Raw genomic sequence first — 19,719 nt, 5'->3', positions numbered from 1 at the left:
TTATTTCATGCTGAACCTCTGACTCGGGGCTTGGGATAGGTTCAGATGAAGACCACATTTCCCCAGCCCCCCTTACAGTGAGGTGTGGCCATGGACCATGTTCCGGCCAACGGGAAGTGAGCAGAAGGAATATGTACAACTTCCAGGCTGGGACAGAAAAGGAAAGGGGAAGGGGATTCTCTCCTTTCCACCCTCTTTCCCCTTCCTGCTGACTGGGCTGTGGACATGGAGGTGGGGGCCGTCATGGGCCAGGTGGATGAGGGCCACACCCCAGGGGTAGAGAGGCCACAGGATGGAAGGCGCCTGAATACCTGGTCCCCAGGGGCCACACACACACACACCTGGACTGTTCCATGAGAGAGAAATGAACGATTCTGGCTTAAGGCCCCCTTCCTTAGGGTCTGTGTCACAGCAGCAGAACTTAAAGCTCATCTGACACACACAAGAGGCAGAACCAAGACTGGGACCAGGTCCCGCGATTCCCGCTTCCGCACTCGACCGTGCCCACATCCCTCCCCAACATCCTGTCCTCACCTTGGACTCCCACTCCATGCCAGCCAGGGAGATGGCCAGCAGCACAGTGACGGTGACCACGCCAACGATGCGGATGTCGTTGGTGGGGTCCACGATGGGTGAGCCGTACTCCTGGGGGAGGTGACAGGCTAGGCTGCGTGCTGCCTCTGAACAGCCCACCCCACCCCCCAGGCTCCTCCACCGTGATTTACCTCATTTATGGTTGCCCTCTCATAGGAAAACACAAACTCAAACCCCTCCCCTGCCCACAAGTCCTCCAAAGCAGCTACTGCATGGGTCTGGATAATTTGGCCCTAAAGGCAACACGCAACCCTGAAGGAGACTTCTGGGGACGGTCTTTATTTGAAGAGATCATCAGAGTCACCCACAATGATCGGACTGTGGCTTTGGTCCCTAAAGGCCAAATTGGGTAGAGGGGCAGGAAGGCCAGGCCCAGAAGGTGTGGAGGAGAATGTGGCAGGCGGCCGGGGCTCTGTCTGCCCGGGGTCCAGCCCCTACCTCACCTGGAGCAAGTCCTGCACGGTCTCTGCGAAGCCCACAGTGTGCATGGCCACACCCACAGCGTTGGCGAAGGCAAAGATGAGGCCGATGGAGCCCCCTAGCTCTGGGCCAAGACTCCGGGAGATGAGGAAGTAGGTGCCGCCTATTGGGGACAGAGCCAGGAGCCATGAAACCAGAGGAGTCACCTGGCTGGGGTGGACTTGGGGCAGGCAGAGCTGAGGTTGGGAGGGGGTGAGCATGGGGCCCAGGGGGTTCATGGAGCAGGAGACAACCAAGGCCATCCCATCCCATAGGTGTGGAGAGCCTGCCCGAAGCCTACAACTGGAATCAACAGGGGCAGCCTGGGGTGTCCCTGTCTGGGTGGGGGTGGAGGGTAGGGAGTGGTTCAGAGACCCGTTTCCGGGGTGAATACTCGGGGACCTACACGAGGAGGACCTTGGGGCTGGGGAGGGGCCCACCTGACTTGACCTTGCCGTTGGTGGAGATGGCCGAGATGGAGAGGCCCGTGATGGAGGTCACCGTGACCGAGAGCAGGATGATGATCCAGGTCAGGACTGTGGGGGTGGGGGGGAGGTGATCGCCCCAAAACTCAGTCAGGGCATTTCTCAGAAGGAGCCATTTGAGGAACCTGAATCAGCCAACTGATTCACCACATGACTTAAGTCACTTTCCTTCTCTGAGCCTCACTTTTCTCATCTGAAAAATGGGTCTCTGCCTACCTCCTGGTATATTCTAAATAGCCAGGGAGCTGATAAGCCAACATGTAAAGAATCATTACGTATGGAAGGGTAGGTATCCTCTCTTAATAATAAAAAATAAAGTAATAGTTACTACTTGATGGGCACCTCTGGGTGCCAAACCCTGTGCTGTTTTATGTGCATCAGAGGAACCCCACAATAGATCTGTGAGGTGGGGACAGTTATTGTCCCCATTTAACTGATGAGGAAACCAAAGCTCAGAGAGGTTAAAAACTTGTCCAAGGTCACACAGCATGGTACAGAGCTAGCAGCTGGTCTGTCCACAGTGTGAGTTCCTAACCCAGATGCTCTGCAGAAGAAACTTGGCTCCAAGAGGTTAAGTGACTTACTGAGGGCAAACCGAGCCAGGGAGAGCCCCCAGGCCTGCTGACTCCACGTCCAGTGCTCCTTGGCCACACTGCCCTGACCTCTGTAACCCGTGGGCTCTGTAACCCAAGTTCAAGATTGCTCCCGTGGAGCCTGGGAGGACCAGGACCCGGGCGCACCTTCCCCCTGCCCCCCAGAGGCAGCACTCACCAATGCCTGCCTGGGCGGTAATCCAGGGGAGCCGCAGATAGAGGATCACACCCCAGATATTGAGCATGCAACGGATCTGGGAGGAGAGGGGGGTCAGAGGCCACCTGGGGGGGGCTGAGTACCCCAAGGTCAAGCACATAAGTCCCTGTCCCCAGTGTTGGCATGGCATCGGGCACCTAGGGGACACCTGGGTTCTTTCCTTGCTTCACCCACTTTAGTGGGTGCCCACTTCAGTGCCTCTCTGGTTCTGTGGGGCAGGGAGGGGAGGGGTACCCAGAGACGCCCCTGTCCCTCCCACCACTCTCCTACCCTCCTTCCATCGAGGCCTGAGGATGGGCAGCAAGCATTATCACCCCTCACCCTGCTCCAAGCCCAGGGTCCTGTGTCTGCCAGCCCCATTCATGGCCCAGGGGCCAGCTGTTGGCCCAGAGCCTGGCGTTCAGGGGGAACTCAGCAAACGCCAGCTGAGCCAATGCCCTACATACAAGCAGAAATCAGGGCTCAGGTGGCTTTGACTTCAGCTTCCGAATTTAAAGCAAAGCCAGACGCCACAGCTGAGGCTGGAATCCCATGTGGGAGGGGCTGGTGTGGTCTTTGACCCCAGCCACGTCTTGGGGTGGGGGACATATGGCATTTACAAGCCCAGGGGGATTTCTTTTTTCTTTCTCTTTTCTTTTTCTTTTTTTTTTTTTAAGCCTTTAAAAATTTTTTGAATGTAATTTATTTTAAAAAATTGAGGTATAGTTGATTTACAATATTATATTAGCTTCAGGTATATAACATAGTGATTCAAAATTTTAGGCCTGGGAAATTTCGAAGGCCCTCCATATGCTCTGAGGTACTGAATGGGCCCACACCAGGCTCTGGCCACCACAGTGAGGGAGGGAGACCCAGACTCCGGATTACGGGCCTCTGGAGCTAGAGGGGGGTTGACTGTTCAGATGGAGAAAGAGGCACAGCCAAGCAGGCAGTTGGCAGAACCCAGGCTTCCTGCCTCCCAGAGCGGGAAGCTTTCTCCTAGATCTCATGCGATCCCCTCTGTAAAGTGCCATAATGTCTTCCAAAGCCAAGTACATTAGATTGTTTGCTATCTTGGGGTCTAAAACAGCAAACCTTCTCCTTCCCATCGTGGAGAATGAGAAAACAATGTTGTGGATTTGTGTTTAGTACTGCCCTCTGGTGGCTCTTTGGGGAAACACAGTTTCTCTCAATAACTCCAAGGTGGGCATTCATCCAAGCGCTTTACATCTATTAATTCATTGAATGCTCATCATTTCATAGACGATGAAAGTGAGGCATAGACAGGTTAAGTAACTTGTCTAAGGTCACATGATGACTGAGCAGACAAATAGAGATCTTCCCCACGGTTAGGTCTGAGTCTGGGAGGTAAACGGAGGTCAGGAAGTACAAAAGCAGAGAAAATTTGAGGTCACTAGGCAGATGGGGAAACTGAGGCCCGGGCTGAGTCTTGGGTCTGCCTTGACTACTAAGGCCCGAGAGTCCAAGCTGAGCCTGAATGGAGCTCTGTCACCCTACCCCCATCCCTGAACATCCCATCCACGCCCCACTCACCATCACTCCCTTGACCCAGCCAAAGCGCACAGGCTCCTCAGGGTTCTTCTCGCCGTTGGTACCTGCCTCATCCTCCACCAGCCCATCGGTCATCTCATGGCTGGGCCGGCTGTCAAAGGCCAGGGCATGCAGGTGGCTGCCTTCCTGCTGGGAGCGCAGAGACCGTGGGTCAGGCAGCCAGGGGTCATGACAATCCAGCTCCCCCGCCTCCCCACCCTCCACCGTCCAACCTCCCAAGTAGCAAACCAGCAAGCCCCGTCTCTGCTGCAGACCTTTCTTACCCTCCTCTCCCCATCTCCTTTAGGTGAGTGTAAACTCTGTAAACTTCCACTGACCGGGAGCTCGTTACCTCTCTGGGCAACCCTAGATTGCTTGACTGGGTCGCCAATGACTGGGCAATGAATATTACATGTGCCCAGAGCTTTACAGCTCCCATACCCGCATTCCATGTGGGCCTCTCAACCCATGAGGAAGACACCTGTTTGTCCCCATGACACAGATGACAGAGCCAAGGCTCAGAGAGGTTAGGTAACTGGTCAAGGTCACACAGCAGGAAGGGCCACTCCTCTGGGACGGTGTTTACCTTGAGGAAGGAGTGCAGGTCGGCCAGCGTGGGCCGGGCCTTTCGGGGCTCGCCGGGCAGGGTGCTGTTGGCATAGTGCTCGTAGGCAGGCACCACATCGATAGTGTTGTAGCCAAAGGTGCGCATGTAGAAGGTGCTGCCGTGGGTCAGGTGGCTGGGGTGGCTGCTCTCATAGGCGGCCGGTGGGGGGGGCTCATCGCCCCCCAGCAACGTGCTGATGGTGAAGCGCCCACTGCACAGAGCAGGGTCCCTGGGCATCTCCGACACTGGCAGCTCTGCCATTGTGGCTCTGGGTGTCGGGGGAGGGGGCCAGGGTCGGCGGGTACACGCAGGGTGGCTTTATAGGCTGGGGCCACAGCAGGGAGGAGGCGGAGAGGTTGGCCCAAACCGCCCACAGCTGGCGAGCAAGGTCCCTGGACGGGGTGGGAGGCAGAGCACGTGCCTGATGCTGTCCTACCCACCATCTGATCTTGGAGATAGCAACATGGCCTTGGACTGGGAGCCGGGGCTGGGTCAGCAGAGAAGGGGGGCATGCCCAGCCCCTGGGTCCTAGAGAGGCTCTTCTGAGTTTGGGGGCAGTGGACATCAGCAGCCGGACCCTACGAAGGAGTGTTCACCAAGAGGATCCTTAGGGACCCTACGAGGGTCCCCAGAGACAGCCTGATGGCCTGAGGACCCACTCCACGCAGGTTCAAAAACCTCTTGTTTCAGTATATGGTATTTAGTTTTATATTTTGTTTAGTTAGTATGTTCGAATAGATGAATGGTATGACATTTAAAAAGATACACACACACACATATAAAAGGTTAGTCTCTCTTACTATGAGAGAGGTAGTGTGGTGGCCACCTGATGTGCCACCAGAAAAGAAGGACAACCCCCAGCTGCTGCGAGGGGTCTCAGTGTCAGCTCCTATGGCAATGGCCTTGCCTACGGCTGAGGTCCCCCATGGAGCTCTCATCCAATGATAGGTGCGGGATGCAAAGGCCTGATGCCCTGCCCCCGGATCTGAGGAGCCACCCCACCTCCAGAAGTCCCCAGGGTCAGCTGAGGCTTTGTCTACACAGCAGCCCACTCCTCCCTCTGTCCTGTCCTGCTTCCTTCTCCTCTCGCCAGAGGTACTGACCCCAAGAGCTCTACTGGTGAGTGCCCTGCAGGCTCACCTTTGTCTCAGAGTCTGCTTCCTGGGGGTGGGTGGCCTAAAGCTCACAGGAAAACCACTCATCTCTTTGTTATCCCTGCTGCGTTTTGCATCTTTCAGCCGTTCAACTAACAAACCTTATTGACCATCGACCATGTCATGGGTGGAGACAGGAGGCAGGAACGCAGACGGCGGGCACAGGCCTACGTTCACAGGGCTGCTGAGTTAGTGGGGGAAACGGACCTGGAAAGAGACCAGCCCCGCTGTGTGAAGAGGGCGGCGATGGGAGAGATGCACATGGAGGACGGTCAGGGTGGGGACAACCAGGGACAGGACAGACCCCTGACCGGAGTCTTGGAGGACAAGCTGCTCTTCTGAAGGCAGGGGATGGATGGAGGCCTCAAGGCCACCACCAGCCACAGGCCTCTAAGCTTGGCTTATGCCCAGGCTCTGGCCCTCCTCATGAGGGACACACTTTCTCTACCTCCCTGCCCTGCCTCTCAGACCTGCGCTGGGCTCTCAAAGCTCACCTACGTCCCCAGAGACCAGCTCTGAGATGCTCAGAGCCCCCCGGGGCTCCATGACGTCCATAAGCAAGTCAGCACCAGTGGACTGAGAACTTGCGGGGGGCCTGGCTGGCTTCTGCTGCCCCCTCACTCCTGGTTCAGAGGGGCCCAGGACAGGAGGAAATACTCAGACTGTGTTAGGGTAGCAAGCTGCGTTAGGGAATCACCCCTCTAAGATGATCGTGCTTCAATTGGGGTCCAGGAGCCCCACAAATTTGTAGACAAGTTTTCATACCTAAGTGCATTTTCCTGGAAAGGGGGGCATAAAGTTCATCCAACTTGCTAGAAGACCAGTCCACGGGGGCAGGGATCTGGGCCCATCTTGTTCACTGACATTCCCAAGCAGTTAGAACAGCACAGAGCAGGTCCTCATTAAACGCTTGTTGAATGAGTAACGAAGGGAAGCCAGAACCAAAGAGAGGCTGCCATAGAAACCCTTGGCTGACAGAACTACCCCGGGGGCGGGGATGGGGACAAAGGGTAGATCCTCGGGGTCCTCCCAGCTCAACCAGGCACAGAGGTGAGCTGAGGACGGCTGGTCCTCGATGACAAACCCCAAAGATTATGATCACTGTGCACTGTTTTGCAAAGTTGATATATTTACTATGTGTTCAATTCTTTAAAAGACTCTTCTCGGGGCTCCCCAGACCCCCAGACTTGCCTACTCTCTCTCCAGGACGTCTGGTCCCTCCTTAGAGAGGCTTCTGCAAGAGGGTGTCCCCAAGCCCAAGCCAGCTGCCAGCACGGGGGAAGGCTCCAAGGTGAGGACTCCAGGGCCAGGACCACAGCTGTGGTCAGTTTTCCATCTTCCCTGCAGCGCCCTGCCCCATCTGCCAATTACTCCTTCCCTCCCACGGGGCCTCAGGGTAGAGCTTACAGACCTTATCGCCCTCTCCATCTTTAACTGCCACTTGACTGGTGAAAATCACAGCTGCCCAACACCCCCTTATGCCGTCCCTACATACCCTGTACCCGGAGCAGCTGTGGAAAATTCGTGATTAAGATCTCAAGCGAGGAAGTGGTCAGAGGGACCAAGGCTGGTTTCCAGCAGCACTGGGGCCCCGGCAGAATGAGGGCCCACAGCTTTGCTGGATGACCTTGAGCAAGCCACTTCCTCCCCCTCTACAATCCCAGGCCTGGGTCAGCTCCAAGGTCCCTTCCAGCCCTGGAGGGGAGCATTTGCTTTTTCGAGAAGCCTTTCCTGTGCCCCCCATACCTGTATGTCTCTGGGTGGGGGGATTTAAGCAGGACCCCTCAAAAGGCTTATCAATAGGACAGTTGAAGGGACTGTTGGAACTCCTTGTCCCAAAGCACAGACGCCAAAGAAAGGGGCTTCCTGCCCTTGGATGGAAGTCCATCCCTTTGAGAAATGCTCACAGAGGCATTCTTCTTGATGGGAGCACCATGTGGGTCACACACGACTCCTGCCTTCCAGGGCTTCAGCTGCCGGGTTGCCCAGAGCCTGTCAGGTCTGAGACCAGGAGTGGAAGTTGGAGGAACCCTGAGTGAAACCCTGGGATTTGGCCTCAGGGGCTGTCAGGCTCCCGTCTCAGTTGTCAGTTTCTCCAGGGCTCTGAGCAAGTCGTTCCCTCAGCCCCCTCAGCCCCCACTTAGCAGCCAAATGGAAATGACACCTACATCAGGCTGGCTCTCACTCACTCAAGGGCCCCTGGCTGGGTGACTTAGGGCCCCTGGACTCTCCCGGATCTCGGAGGAGGAAGAATGGGGTATTAAAGGAACAGAAAGACTCAGGAAACTCCCTGGAAGGGAAAACCCCAGGCACAGGGGGCTGAAATGGTGAGGACAGAAGGGCCTGCTGTCTTCACAGCCACTGAGGCACCTAAGCCTTTATGCACCAGGACTGGAACTCACAGCCTAGCCTGGCAGACTAACCAGCAAGGAGATCGCAGCAACTGGCTAGCAGAGGAGGGAGGCTGCCCTGGAGGAGGGGGAGCCTTGAGGGGAGACGTAGGCAAGGATGGAGGGGGCTCTGGGTCATGGGGGCTTGGGAAGGCGCGGTCAGTGGGAGGGACCAGGTGGTGGGACTGGAGCTCACAGTGCCATGGTGGGCGGGGGAGGGAAGAAATGGTGGGAGATGAGGCTGAAAGTGGTCCGATTGTTTCTTCAGTCACTCACATTTATTGAGTGCCTACTGCATACCATACCCTGTGCTAGGTAAGGAAGGCACCACGGGGAACAAGACAAAGGCCCTGCCCTCCTGGAGCTCACATTCTAGTGGAAGAGACAGACAAGCAGTAAACAAGCAATCATCATGGTACATTCAGTGATAAGTGCTATGAAGAAAACAAAGCTTTTTTTTTTTTTTTTTTTTAAAGGAGGGGCATTTAGGCCTCTCTGAGAATGAGAATTTTGAGCTGAGATCCAACAATAAGGAGGAGACACCCATAAGTGAGCAGGTGTGAGCACAGGGGTTCCAGAAAGAGGAGAGAGCATGTGCAAAGGCTCTGGGGTAGGAGTGTGGCTGGGGATTCAAGATGGCAAGGAGGCCAGGATGGCAGGAGCCGAGGGACTGAGGAGATGGGTTTGAGACATGGAAGGGGGGACACCAGGCCTTATAAGCCAGGGTTAGAAGTTGCACGTTCTATTATGTGATGGTCAGATTTATATTTTTCAAAGTTCACTTTGGTCATTGTGTGGAGATTGGATGGAGGGAGGCAAGGGCAAAGCAAGACTAGTGGGGCCACTGTGGGTGCATGAAGGTGGTGGCCGGGCCGGGGAGTAGATGTGGATGGCAGGGTCGTGAGAAGTGTTGGGAGTTGAGATATATTCTGAAGGCAGAGCCGATAGAACCAGCACACGGATTCATGTAGGACAGGAGTTGGAGAGAAGAGGGGAACAGGGAGGACTCTATGGGGGAAATGTGGTGTCATTTCTGAGTAGGGACACCTGGCAAGGAGGGCCTTGAATGCCAGGGTAGGAGACTGGCCTTTGTCCTGGGGAATCAGATCTCATCTGTTTCTGGAAAGCTGGTGGGGAGCATAGTGGGGTGGTGAGCAGTGCCAGGAAAAAAGAACAGGGCCAGGGAGGGCCGGGAGGGGCTCTGGTGACAGTCAGGCAGAACAGACAACTGCACAGCTCTGAGCCCTCGGGCTCATCCCTGACTGCACACAACACTCAACCATCTCACTGGGACCTCTGACAAATGCTGACTCCCCCACTGGAGATGCTATGGGCCTGGGGCCGAAAAGGGGGTGAGGGGCCGGCATCAGTATTCTTAGAAATCTCCCCAGGTGGAACTGGGCTGAGACCCAGTGGGCTAAAGAGAACAATCTTTCACACGCAGACTGCCCACCCCCACACCAACCCCCGCCCCATCCCCACGTCCACATCCGCCCCGGTCCCACGAGGCTCGCCTGGAGAGGATGGGTATGATGCAACCCTGGTGTCGTGAAATAGCCGGGTAAGAGGATGCGCTGCTCGTCGGCCTGATTCACAACACCAGCTGCAGCAACGATACCAGAACTCGGCGAGCTTCCTCCTCTGGATGTGGCTCCGAGGGTTTGAGGCAGTGATGACAAGCCTGGGCAAACATCCTCCCCGACCGATGGCTGCCCTGGGCCAGCACCATGCAGAGGCCCAGGGCTGCAAATGATGGAGGCTGGGTCCCTGCCCACAGGGGGGGCGCACAGACTTGATGGTAGTGAGGAAGTGGGGAGCAGACACAAAACCCTGTATACAGTGTAGGGGGAAGGGCAACAATGGAGGTGTCTGGCACTGGAAAGGTCTGGGAAGCCAGAGGCTGACTGCAACCTCTGCAAGCAACCAGGACCAAGAAAACTGAGATTTCTCTTGAGCCTTGCAAACCACATAAGTGTGTCTATTGCAATCCTGGTCCTTCTATCCGGACAGTGTTACAGCAGTTGAACACTGAAGTACCTTGAAGCTACTGGCAGCTAAAGCAAAAGGGAAACATGTTTGATGATTAAGATATTTTCATTGTTAAAGGAACAACTCCTGGTTCCTTTTTCTTCACGGTTAGACTTGCTTTTTTAAAAAAGTCTTTTTAGCCAACATTCATTCCACAGTAATTGTAGGTAGTAATAATGTATTAGACACAGCCTGGCTGTTTTGGAGGATACACAGAAGGACAGGGCACAATGTCCTCAAGTAGCATATAGTTCCTCAGAGGAGGTAACGACCACAACAGCCACAACCCAAGGCCCAAAGGCAGAAATCCCTGATAAAATGCCACATGGGTTCAGAGAAGGGATGACTTCCTCTGGCTGGGGTAATGATGGAGTGGGATGTATGAAGTAGCACAGTTAGAATAAAGGCAAAAAGAGATAAACAAACATTTAAGGCAGGAGAGTGCCATGTGTTAGCTTGGAGCTTCCTGGCAGCCAAGGCAAAAAGTAGAATTATAATCAGTAGTCACTATCTGATAAAAAGAGATTTCACTTTTTTTCCCCCTCTTCCTCTTCTCATAAAGAAAATAAATCTCCATCAACCCTTGACCCCTCCACCCAAACTTGGAAAAGATCCCAAAACAAGGGTGGCTTGAGTTCATTCCTGCTGCATCAACACAAACTGAAGCAGTGATTCTAACAGAAATTCGGTCCTGTAGTCACAGGCATGACCATGTGCTCTTCACCCTGATGACTCAGCCTATGTGCTCTCCAAGAGACCAAGGAGCCAAACCCATTGTTTCTCCTAGCCCCAGCTTTTCACTTTTAAATACACCTTCAGTTTTTCTAACTTTCCTGTAAACCTTTTTGTCTTTCTTGAAAAAAATAGAGGAAAAACATGGTCATTCTGCTCGATTTTGAACTCCACAGTGCATTCCTAATCAGAATACTCCTTAATGGCAGCTTTTGGAGCTCAGGAGACTCTGACCTGATACTGGAGCTGGGGCCAGGGGACCTAGAATCAACGAACTGCTTTAAAAGCTCAGCTTCCCCCACCCCATCGCCCAAATTGGGTCCAGCCCTAGACACATGGAGGGAGATGGAGGGAGTGGGAAGGATAAGAGTCAAAGGAGGCCTGGACCTGGCTCTGCACCACCTACCTCATGACCTCAGGCCTGTGTGCCTTAGTTTCATCATCTGCCAAATGGATAATTCTTCTCAATGAGTGTTTTGATGATCGAGAGAGGGAACTTGTGGAAGAAGCATTTCAGAGGACATTAATATTGCTCTGCAAATATGTGTGTGTGTGTGTGTGTGTGTGTGTATTCCGCCCCCCACCCTTCCCCCAGCTCTTTAGCTACCAGAAAAGAAAGGTGGGGGTGGGGGAAGAAACCAACTCATTCTTGACTATTTAAGGCAATACTTTTTAGTAAGGGCAGGCACTAAAATTTATTAACAAACAAAAAAAAAAGTTAGGGCATTAGGAGGAGTTGCAGGGAAGGGTTGCTTGGGATCAGAAGGTGGAAACCCAAAGAGAGTTGGATTTGGTCATTTGCATTCATCACAACTCGGGCTTCGACAGGGCAAATGTCCAGAGGATCCCAGAAGCCCAGAGAGAGGGTCTCCCCCATCATCTTGTTGCCCCTTTACCAGACACTTGAAATAAGCTACTGACCTCCTTAATATATATCCCAAACGATCTTCTGCCGGTGGTCACCAAGGGTTCAGCTGCAAGATGACACTTGCCATCCGGAATGCATTTGTGCTAAAGTGGGGAAGGGGCTGGATCCAAAGGGAGTCTGCCCTTCAGACGCGGTCCCTCTGGCTGGGTGCGAGTTCCCAGGGTATGGAGCCCTACAGCAGCAAGTCCGAGGGGCTTCATGTGGAGCGGGAATCGAGTCCTCACTCCCAGCGAGCTTCATTAGCAGCAGCACTGAGTGCTGGAGAGGCTCAGGACAAGCCCGGCAAGGCCTGTACCTGCCAAAGGTGGATGCGGGAAGGCTGGGGGCAGGTGGACACTAGGAAAGAACACCCCTGATGAGGGCCCAGGGATTCGGCCAGAGTTGTCAGATGGTCATTCACGTGTGATTTCCTGGGAAATGGACACTGCGGTCCCTGCCACCCCCCCCTGCCCCCACAGTAATGCATTTCAACTGGTGTCATTTTTACTGATTAACCATCAACATCAAAAACCATCCTAGACAACTAGCTTTGACCTTGGTGGGTACACAATGGGCAAGTTGACCCAATGGGCCCTAAGTAGTTAGAATTTTCATCTTCCTATTTAGTGCATCTCTGACAGTCTATGATTTATTGAAAGTCCCTGTTGAGGAAGGTGGGGGGAGTCCACGTTTAGAGGGGCCTACTTCACTCCCTGCTTCTTCAGAACAATGGTCTTGACCCTGTTCTTGACCCAGGACATGAAAATCACCTGGGGATCTTTAAAAAACCAGTCAGCGCCTAGGCCCCTCCCCAGACCAATTAAGTCAGAAACTCAGGGGGCAGGGGCTTGGAAGCCAGTATTTTTAAGAGCTCCCCAGGTGATCCTAATCGGTATCCAGGGTTGAGAATGGCAGAGCTGGGGCTATAAGCTTGAGAAAGATGTGTTGATTAAGGCTGTGCACAGCACAAAATCTGGCTTTTCTTGATAAAGGTAATGCTGATTTAGGGTTCTTAAAAATAATCTTTCATGTTGTAAAAGGATTTTAAAGAGCTTTTTTATCCTGGGTAGACTCATGAATATATAAGCAGGTTATCAGCCCTTTGCTTGAATTCACTGCCTAAGGCCAACAGACAGCTTTACAGTTATTGATTTGTAAGACAAGTGTGTGTCCCCAAATGAGACCACCCCTCGTCACTCTGCCTGATGGACCACACACCCCAGGTGCAAACCCCACATACTCACCTCTTGGACAAGATGGATGCCCCACAATCAGGTTTCTGCTCAGCCAGGAAGGGCTGCACATGAGGCCTGTGACCTCTGGCAGTTCTCCACCTGGCTCCAGGGCCCCTCAACTCACCTGAGTCCTGCTGTTTCCCCAGCTTCAAGGTCATAGGAGAGATTAACAGCTGCATGAGACTGCTGGGGCCGAGTGGGGAGCTGGAGTGGAGCTCACTGTATCATTCTGGGATGGCTGGGTGGCCACACCCAAACCACGCTGGCCCCCCCACCCCACCCACCCCTCTGCGGTCTGGATCCTCGTCAAGTGCAGATGGTTCCTGCATCCCCCAGTCACAGGAAATCTGATCTTCTTTATCTAGCCCTTTCTTGTGGCATTTCCTAAGGCTTCCTATTTTATTATAGTGTCTGTGCACACTGCTTATCTCTTCTCCCCGCCTACCACACCACACCATGAGCTTACAAAAGCAGGAAATGCAACTAGGTCTCACCTAGGAAGAAGCCCTTTGCTGTTGGTCTCACCTCAGTAAAAGGTAAGCTTCTTGAACGCAGGGATGTCAATTCATTTCACCACTGTGTCCTAGAACAATGCCTGGCACAGGATAGATGCTCAAACATTTGTTGAACTGCATTCTTCAATCAGCGGTCACTGAATCAACAGGAATCACAACTTGAACTTGACATGCCAACGTTGGTCCCCTTGTAGCAAATTTTTGGCTTACTAATTTTAACCTAAATTTGTCTCTTGCAAAAAACAAAAAGATTGCCATCCCTGGGGTGGGGGTAATTGAGTCCACCCTGCACCCATGTGAAAAACCTGTTGTGAAGTGCAGAAGCCAAATGGTAGAGGACATACCTATAGCCCTAGAGACCCATCTAAACAACGCTGGGAGTAGGGTGGCCAAAATTAACCTTTATTGAGGGCCCACAGTATGTCAGGCAATAGGTAGGTGATTTCTATAAATTAACCTCATATTCCCATTAGCCTGATGGAATATGATTGGTATCCCTGCTTTACATCTGAGCAATCTAGTTCTAAGCAGTCAAACGACTTGCCCTCAGTCACATGATTACCAGATGGTGAAATAGGGATTTTAGCCCAACTTTCAGGCCAGCTCCAAGGCTTGTGGTGTCTCTTGAAAATGCCAGGCCCTGAGGCCTGGTGGGCTTGTTCCATTCAGGGCTCTGTGCTTGGAGAGCCTTCAGTCTTGGGCTGGTCCCACAATATTCATTTCCTTTTCCTCCCCCCGACCCCCACTGTTGCTGAGCTCTTTCCTTTCAGAATTTAGTTTTCAAAGAAGTCTCGAATGGGGCTTCCCTGGTGGTGCAGTGGTTGAGAGTCCGCCTGCCGATGCAGGGGACACGGGTTCGTGCCGCGGTCCGGGAAGATCCCACATGCCGCGGACTGGCTGGGCCCGTGAGCCACGGCCGCTGAGCCTGCGCGTCCGGAGCCTGTGCTCCGCAACAGGAGAGGCCACAACAGTGAGAGGCCCACATACCGCAAAAAAAAAAAAAAGAAGTCTCGAAATCTTTCTTAGGCCTTTTGTGCTTTCTAAAGCTAATAATCGCTGCCAGCCACCAGAGGGCCACATCCCAAACATTCATATTTAGGGAATCAAAATGCCCTTTTGGGTTTGGTTTAATTTTCCTAAAAATACAAGCCAGCTGATGTGTGTGGCTGACCAGTATGAAAGCTCACCCAGGGACCCACTCTGAGTGCAAGAGGGTCAGCCGGGTGGTGAGGGTGATGCCTCTGGGCCGGCACTGTTTGGGGGGAGGCATTTGCAGCAACTGGGCAGAGGGGCTCTCCAGCCGACCTCCCTGAGGAAAATGTCTTACCCCAGCAACAGCACCGCCGGCATGCAGCTCTCCTGGGCTCTGGGGCCTCACTGCCCACCATCAGTCCTCATACTTCTCTGTGGCTGTGTGCTTCCCGGGGCTTCTATGGAAATCTGGCTGTTCCAAGGGAATGGCTAAAGCACCCCTCATTTGGGGTGACCAGTGGCCCTAACCTTGTCCTCTTTCCTCGTGGGTGGCATTTTAAAGGTTTTAACTAGGACTCCGCTGAAAAGCTTCTAGCTCTGAGATCCGGGTAAACTTGGCTACGCCTTACTGCACAGCAGCCAGCTCTCCACCTGCCCCCAGCCCCTTGACAGATTCCCCTCTCCAGCCACCGGCTCTTGCCAGCCCCTGCTCCAGGAGGTGCTGCAGAGCGTGGAAGAGACCACTAAGCCCTACATGGGGTGGGCCCTACATGGGCACTTGTCTGAGGCCCAGATTTCCAGGTGATTCATCAGGAAGTGGCCTCACATAGGTCGCAGGGGCCAAAACAAGCTGAGGGCCCCCAGGCAAAGGGAATGGGCTGAAGCTCTTCCATGTGGCTCCTTCAAGGAAAGAGTATCCTGCCACCAGGCAGCTAGAGCCTGTCTCTTCGTTAGGGCCAGGTCTCCCAGGTGGAGAGAAATGAAGACCCCCTACCTCCTCAGCCATTTGCACATCCCCAGGCAGAAGCCCAAACCCCAGACCCTGAAAACCCTTCCTGGTCAGAAACACAGGCAGATACTGCCCAAGAGAGCAGGGGACAACTGTCCTGTGACCAGGCCCAAGTCTCTCCCACCATTGAAACAATCTTGCATCCCCTTCCCAAGGCCAATAACTGGCTATTGACCCCCATTTAAAATGCTTTCCACTGAGAGCCCAGTGTCAATGGTCACAGAGCTCCAACAGCTCCTAGCCCCAGAATGTATGCCACATGCTGGGTCACCATCAAAATACTCTGGATCTATTGTCCCACCACACCTCCAGCCAGTCCGACCTCCCTCAGATCCCTAGCCAGGGGACTGAACTCTGAGGCTGGTGAGGGGAGAGCAAGACTTCGGAGCTGGGATGGGAGTCCTGTACTTACAGAAACCTGTGGGGACTTCGAGGACCCAGGGGCTCGGCAGGCCTTAGCCTTCCTTGCAGGGAGTGGAGAAGGGGCCAGGCCCAGTCACCCCCAGAGGCTGGGAAGAGGCACTTCTGCTGCCTTCCAAGGAGCCCCAGGCTGTGCCTCAGTTAAGGACATTCCCAGGAAAGGAGGCCTGAGAGAGGTTTCTGCTCCACTGAAGGACTGAACAAAGGGGGCACATGACACTTAAGGAGAACATTCCGGAAATTTACTGGCTACGGACAGGGGTGGTGGTGAAGGAACCATCCTAAACAGAGTAAATGCAGAAGTTACTGTACAGGAAGGAACGTGAGAAAACATATACCGACTCTCTCCCACCCTGCCCCTTCTCCCCACAAATAGCACACAGAGCGACAACGTCAGCAAAGCAAAGATGAAAGGAAAATAATCAGTCAACCAAACAAAGCAAAGAATTCTCCCCCCCCCACATCTCTAATCAAAGTTACTGATCAAGTGAGAAAAGGCTGTACTTTGCTTCCTTGCTCTCTTTATAAGATACACATTTGAAATTCCTGACGGAAAAATACCCAGTAGAAGCTAGCAGCTGAGGTCAACGGGGGTCCACACTCATGCAACTCAGTCAGCCTGCCTGGCTCTTCAGAACTGAATTCCCCTTCCTGCCCTCTCTCCAGTGACTTCATATCTCACTGTCATTTCCGCTGCCCACAGAGGCACAAACAGTGCAACAAATCAGGGTAATCCAATGTAGCTGGAGAGCTACTGGCAGCCTGTACCAAGCCTGGAAGCCTCTACGCAGCAGATGCCAGCAGAGGCCAGCCTGAATAAGGCAGTCAGAAAAAACTGGGACAAACTTATACTAAGAACTTATTCACTGTTTATCTGAAATTCAAATTTAACCAGGTGTCCTGTACTTTTATTTGCTAAATCTGGGGCAGATGAAGGGGCCTTAGCTGCAGGCCGTGCCAGCCCTGGATGCCACCTGAGAGCCTGCCTAGGTCAGCTCTGCTGCGGCCAGCCAAGAGGCTACAGTATGTCTGTTTCTCTGTTAGAAGTCGCCTCTGGGATCACGGGCTCCCCTCTTTCCTGTTCAAACAGAAGCTACTGTCTGAGGCAAACTCTTTTGCCCTCCCCATCCTAAGAAACAGATTCTCAAGGACCCCAAGGGCAAAGGCAACAGGGCATATAGAGTATGCCAATATGCAATGCTGGGCTTCTGCCAGCCCCTCAACCTTTTATTTATTTTTTTAAAGGTCTGGCCTTTATCATTGTTAACAGTAAATCAAATGTCCACCCCTTCTTCTCAATGTTTCCCTACAGACTGTGCAGCTCTGCAAGTTTCCTTCTTTGAAGGATCAGCCCTGTTTTATCTAACCCCAGGAGACACTCCCCTCTACCTTCTTTCAGACTGAATGCCTGTTAAAGGCCCCTAAGTCTGAATCCAGGCATGTGGAGCTGGTACAGAGGACGTGGGGAGGGGGCTGGCACAGGAGGCTGAAGCAAAGAATCTGCTCATTCAAACCTTTGCTGAGCGAGCCATCGTGGGCTAAATACCTAGGAGAGGGCACACGGAAGCTATTTCAAAAATTGAGATTAGGACAAAGAATTTTCCTCCCTTCCTGGGTTAGCCACTTATAACCAACAGTATTTCCACTTAGATGATCCTGGCAAAAAAAGGAAAGAAAGAGCCCACTTAGACATCTGAACAACTCTGGGATGGGGACTTGATGACCTGGCTATCCCCAGCTACCTAGCACAGCCCAGCACATGCAGGACTGTAACTGCTGAACTGAACTTAGGCTGACACATCAACACACAGGCCTGTTTAGGCAGGCCCTCCCTGAGCTATAGCCAGTCACAACAGTTACATGTATAACAAGGCAAGGAGAAGCACAGATCACTTGAAAATAATTTTGGAAACATTTTAGTTAGTGGTTTTAAGCTTTTTCCACCAACCCTTTTTAGTTAGAAACAAGTGGCAAGACATTTATTTCCCTCCTGTCCCTCTCCTGTGAGGGATACTAGTATACTATGAAGCTGTCAAAAGATGGGCCGGAGATAGGTGACTTCTGAATTCAACCTACAAAGGATGAAGAACAGGGGACCATCCAGGACCTCAAAACAGCCTCATTTTCCTGCAGGGAGCTACACAATTTCCGCTTAATGAGTTGCTGACTTCCTCCTGATATTCCTGAAATGCAGGCACAAAAGCCTTTTTTTTACTGATATAAAATGAGCATCTTGAACAATACCATAAAGTGCACATCTCCATTAGGAATTTTATAACGTTTTCTCCCAATTTGCTGGACACAGGGCTCAGTCAATCTCTATGACTGACTGAGGCTAAGTGAGAGTCCAGGCAGGCTGGTGACTGCCAGCACTCTGGTGGGCCTGGGACAATGCCCCAGCTTGGGGTTTTATTCAGCGTTTGGCATGCCCGAGTCACTTTCTGAGTGACATAATGGAAATGTGGCAGTGATGTGAACTACCTAATGAGCTAGACAAAGGTTCAGATGCCTAATGGAGAAACAATGATTGTGGGGATCAGTGTAAAGCAGTAGGACGTTGGCACATCTGCACGTTATAGTTAAATTAAGTATTAAAGCTTTGGCCAAAACAGTTCACTCAAACAGAGCGGGCAGGGGTGAGAATCCAAAGAGTAAATGCTCCTCAATTTTTTTCCCCTCTATATCAGCAAGTGCGGGATTCTGTGGGAAAGTCTATAGTACTGTTCTTCAAGTAACCTAAACGCTAGAATTTAAATGATTCATCAAAAGAATAACAATAGTGGCTGCTCTACTGCCATTACAAGTCCCTAATTAGACTGTAAGTTATTGGAGGGCAGGAGCAGGGCCTACATTCTGGCTTCAGTGTGCGTGGGCATCTCCTGCTCTTTGATGAACGCGTCCAGCTCAGGAGTGATAAAACCAAAGGATTCGCGCTCTGAGAGCTCACTAGTTCCACTTGTTTTCCCTTAGAAGTTAGGCGGCCACGGTTGTTTAAAAAAAAAAAAAAAAAAATCAAAGGAACAGAGTCCATGCAATCAAATCCCTAGGCCTCTGAAAGGGACTCAGATCAAGTCAGTACATCCCTCTGAGTGTCTCAGTGAGTTTATTATGAGCCACTCGGAGGCAGGCACTGACCCTGTCAGCCTCCAAGTACCCTTGATTTTGTTAGAAAGATTGGAATCTCATCCTGGGAAGATGAAAGACTACCAGGACCACTTTCTCTCAGTTTCTCTGGGTAAATGGTGAAATCATGGACCAGTATCAAGGGAAAGGATTTAGCTCCCTGACCGAGTGAGCTAAGGATGACTTTTAACCTAATAATCTATCACAGGACCATGATTTCTGGCCACAAGCTGTAACCATGAGTACACGGGAACCTGTTAGATGCTGTGGCCTTCTAAACTCTGCCTCATGTCTCCTGCATCTCTGCACCCAGCAGGCCTTGCTTTACCACAGAATCCGTCGACAGGACAAGCCCTGGGTTTGCTCCATGAGCCTGGTCCAGCCCTTCTGGTATGAACCAAGTTACCTTATTTCTCCTATAAATGTCTCTCGCTACGCAAGTTCTCAAATGCCAACCAGGGACTGCATTCCTCTCAACTCCACCCAGCTCCCCCTTCAGGGCAGCTTTCCTCTCCCTTCTGTCCAAGGGTAGAGGACCTCATCCCCCTCTGCAGGGCTCACGTGCAGCTCTCCTATTTGGAGCTGGCAGAACTGCATGACGCAAGGAAAGGCAAATTCACAATTAATTCTCACAATGAGAATGATGAACAAGAGGTGAGCCAGGGAGCAAATACATATTTAAACACCTTGCGCCTTCTCTCCTTTATGACACTGTTATATTTCTATCTACAAGACCTAGTATCAAAAAA

At 52.4% G+C, this 19,719-nt stretch overlaps 1 protein-coding gene across 2 annotated transcripts in view; it reads right to left on the bottom strand.

The window, feature by feature from the left end:
* SLC12A3 (solute carrier family 12 member 3) overlaps positions 1-9,506 on the bottom strand; it is a 41,718-nt gene extending 32,212 nt beyond the window's left edge. The window contains exons 1-6 of one of the 2 annotated variants that reach the window (XM_060289752.1): positions 4,465-9,506; positions 3,882-4,025; positions 2,310-2,385; positions 1,494-1,589; positions 1,038-1,177; positions 535-645 (exon numbers count right to left, since the gene is read on the bottom strand). In XM_060289752.1, the coding sequence (XP_060145735.1) occupies positions 535-645; positions 1,038-1,177; positions 1,494-1,589; positions 2,310-2,385; positions 3,882-4,025; positions 4,465-4,746 (849 nt within the window). In that variant the 5' untranslated portion in view covers positions 4,747-9,506. Of the gene's footprint in view, positions 1-534; positions 646-1,037; positions 1,178-1,493; positions 1,590-2,309; positions 2,386-3,881; positions 4,026-4,464 lie in introns of those variants that run through there. The other variant, XM_060289751.1, reaches the window with a different exon arrangement.
* Positions 9,507-19,719: the final 10,213 nt, after the last annotated feature.

Source organism: Globicephala melas, chromosome 19 (assembly GCF_963455315.2).
Source record: "Globicephala melas chromosome 19, mGloMel1.2, whole genome shotgun sequence".
Lineage (NCBI taxonomy): Eukaryota > Metazoa > Chordata > Mammalia > Artiodactyla > Delphinidae > Globicephala > Globicephala melas.
The sequence above is the reverse complement of the archived record's forward strand: the minus strand, read 5'-3'. Positions and strand labels throughout refer to the sequence as shown.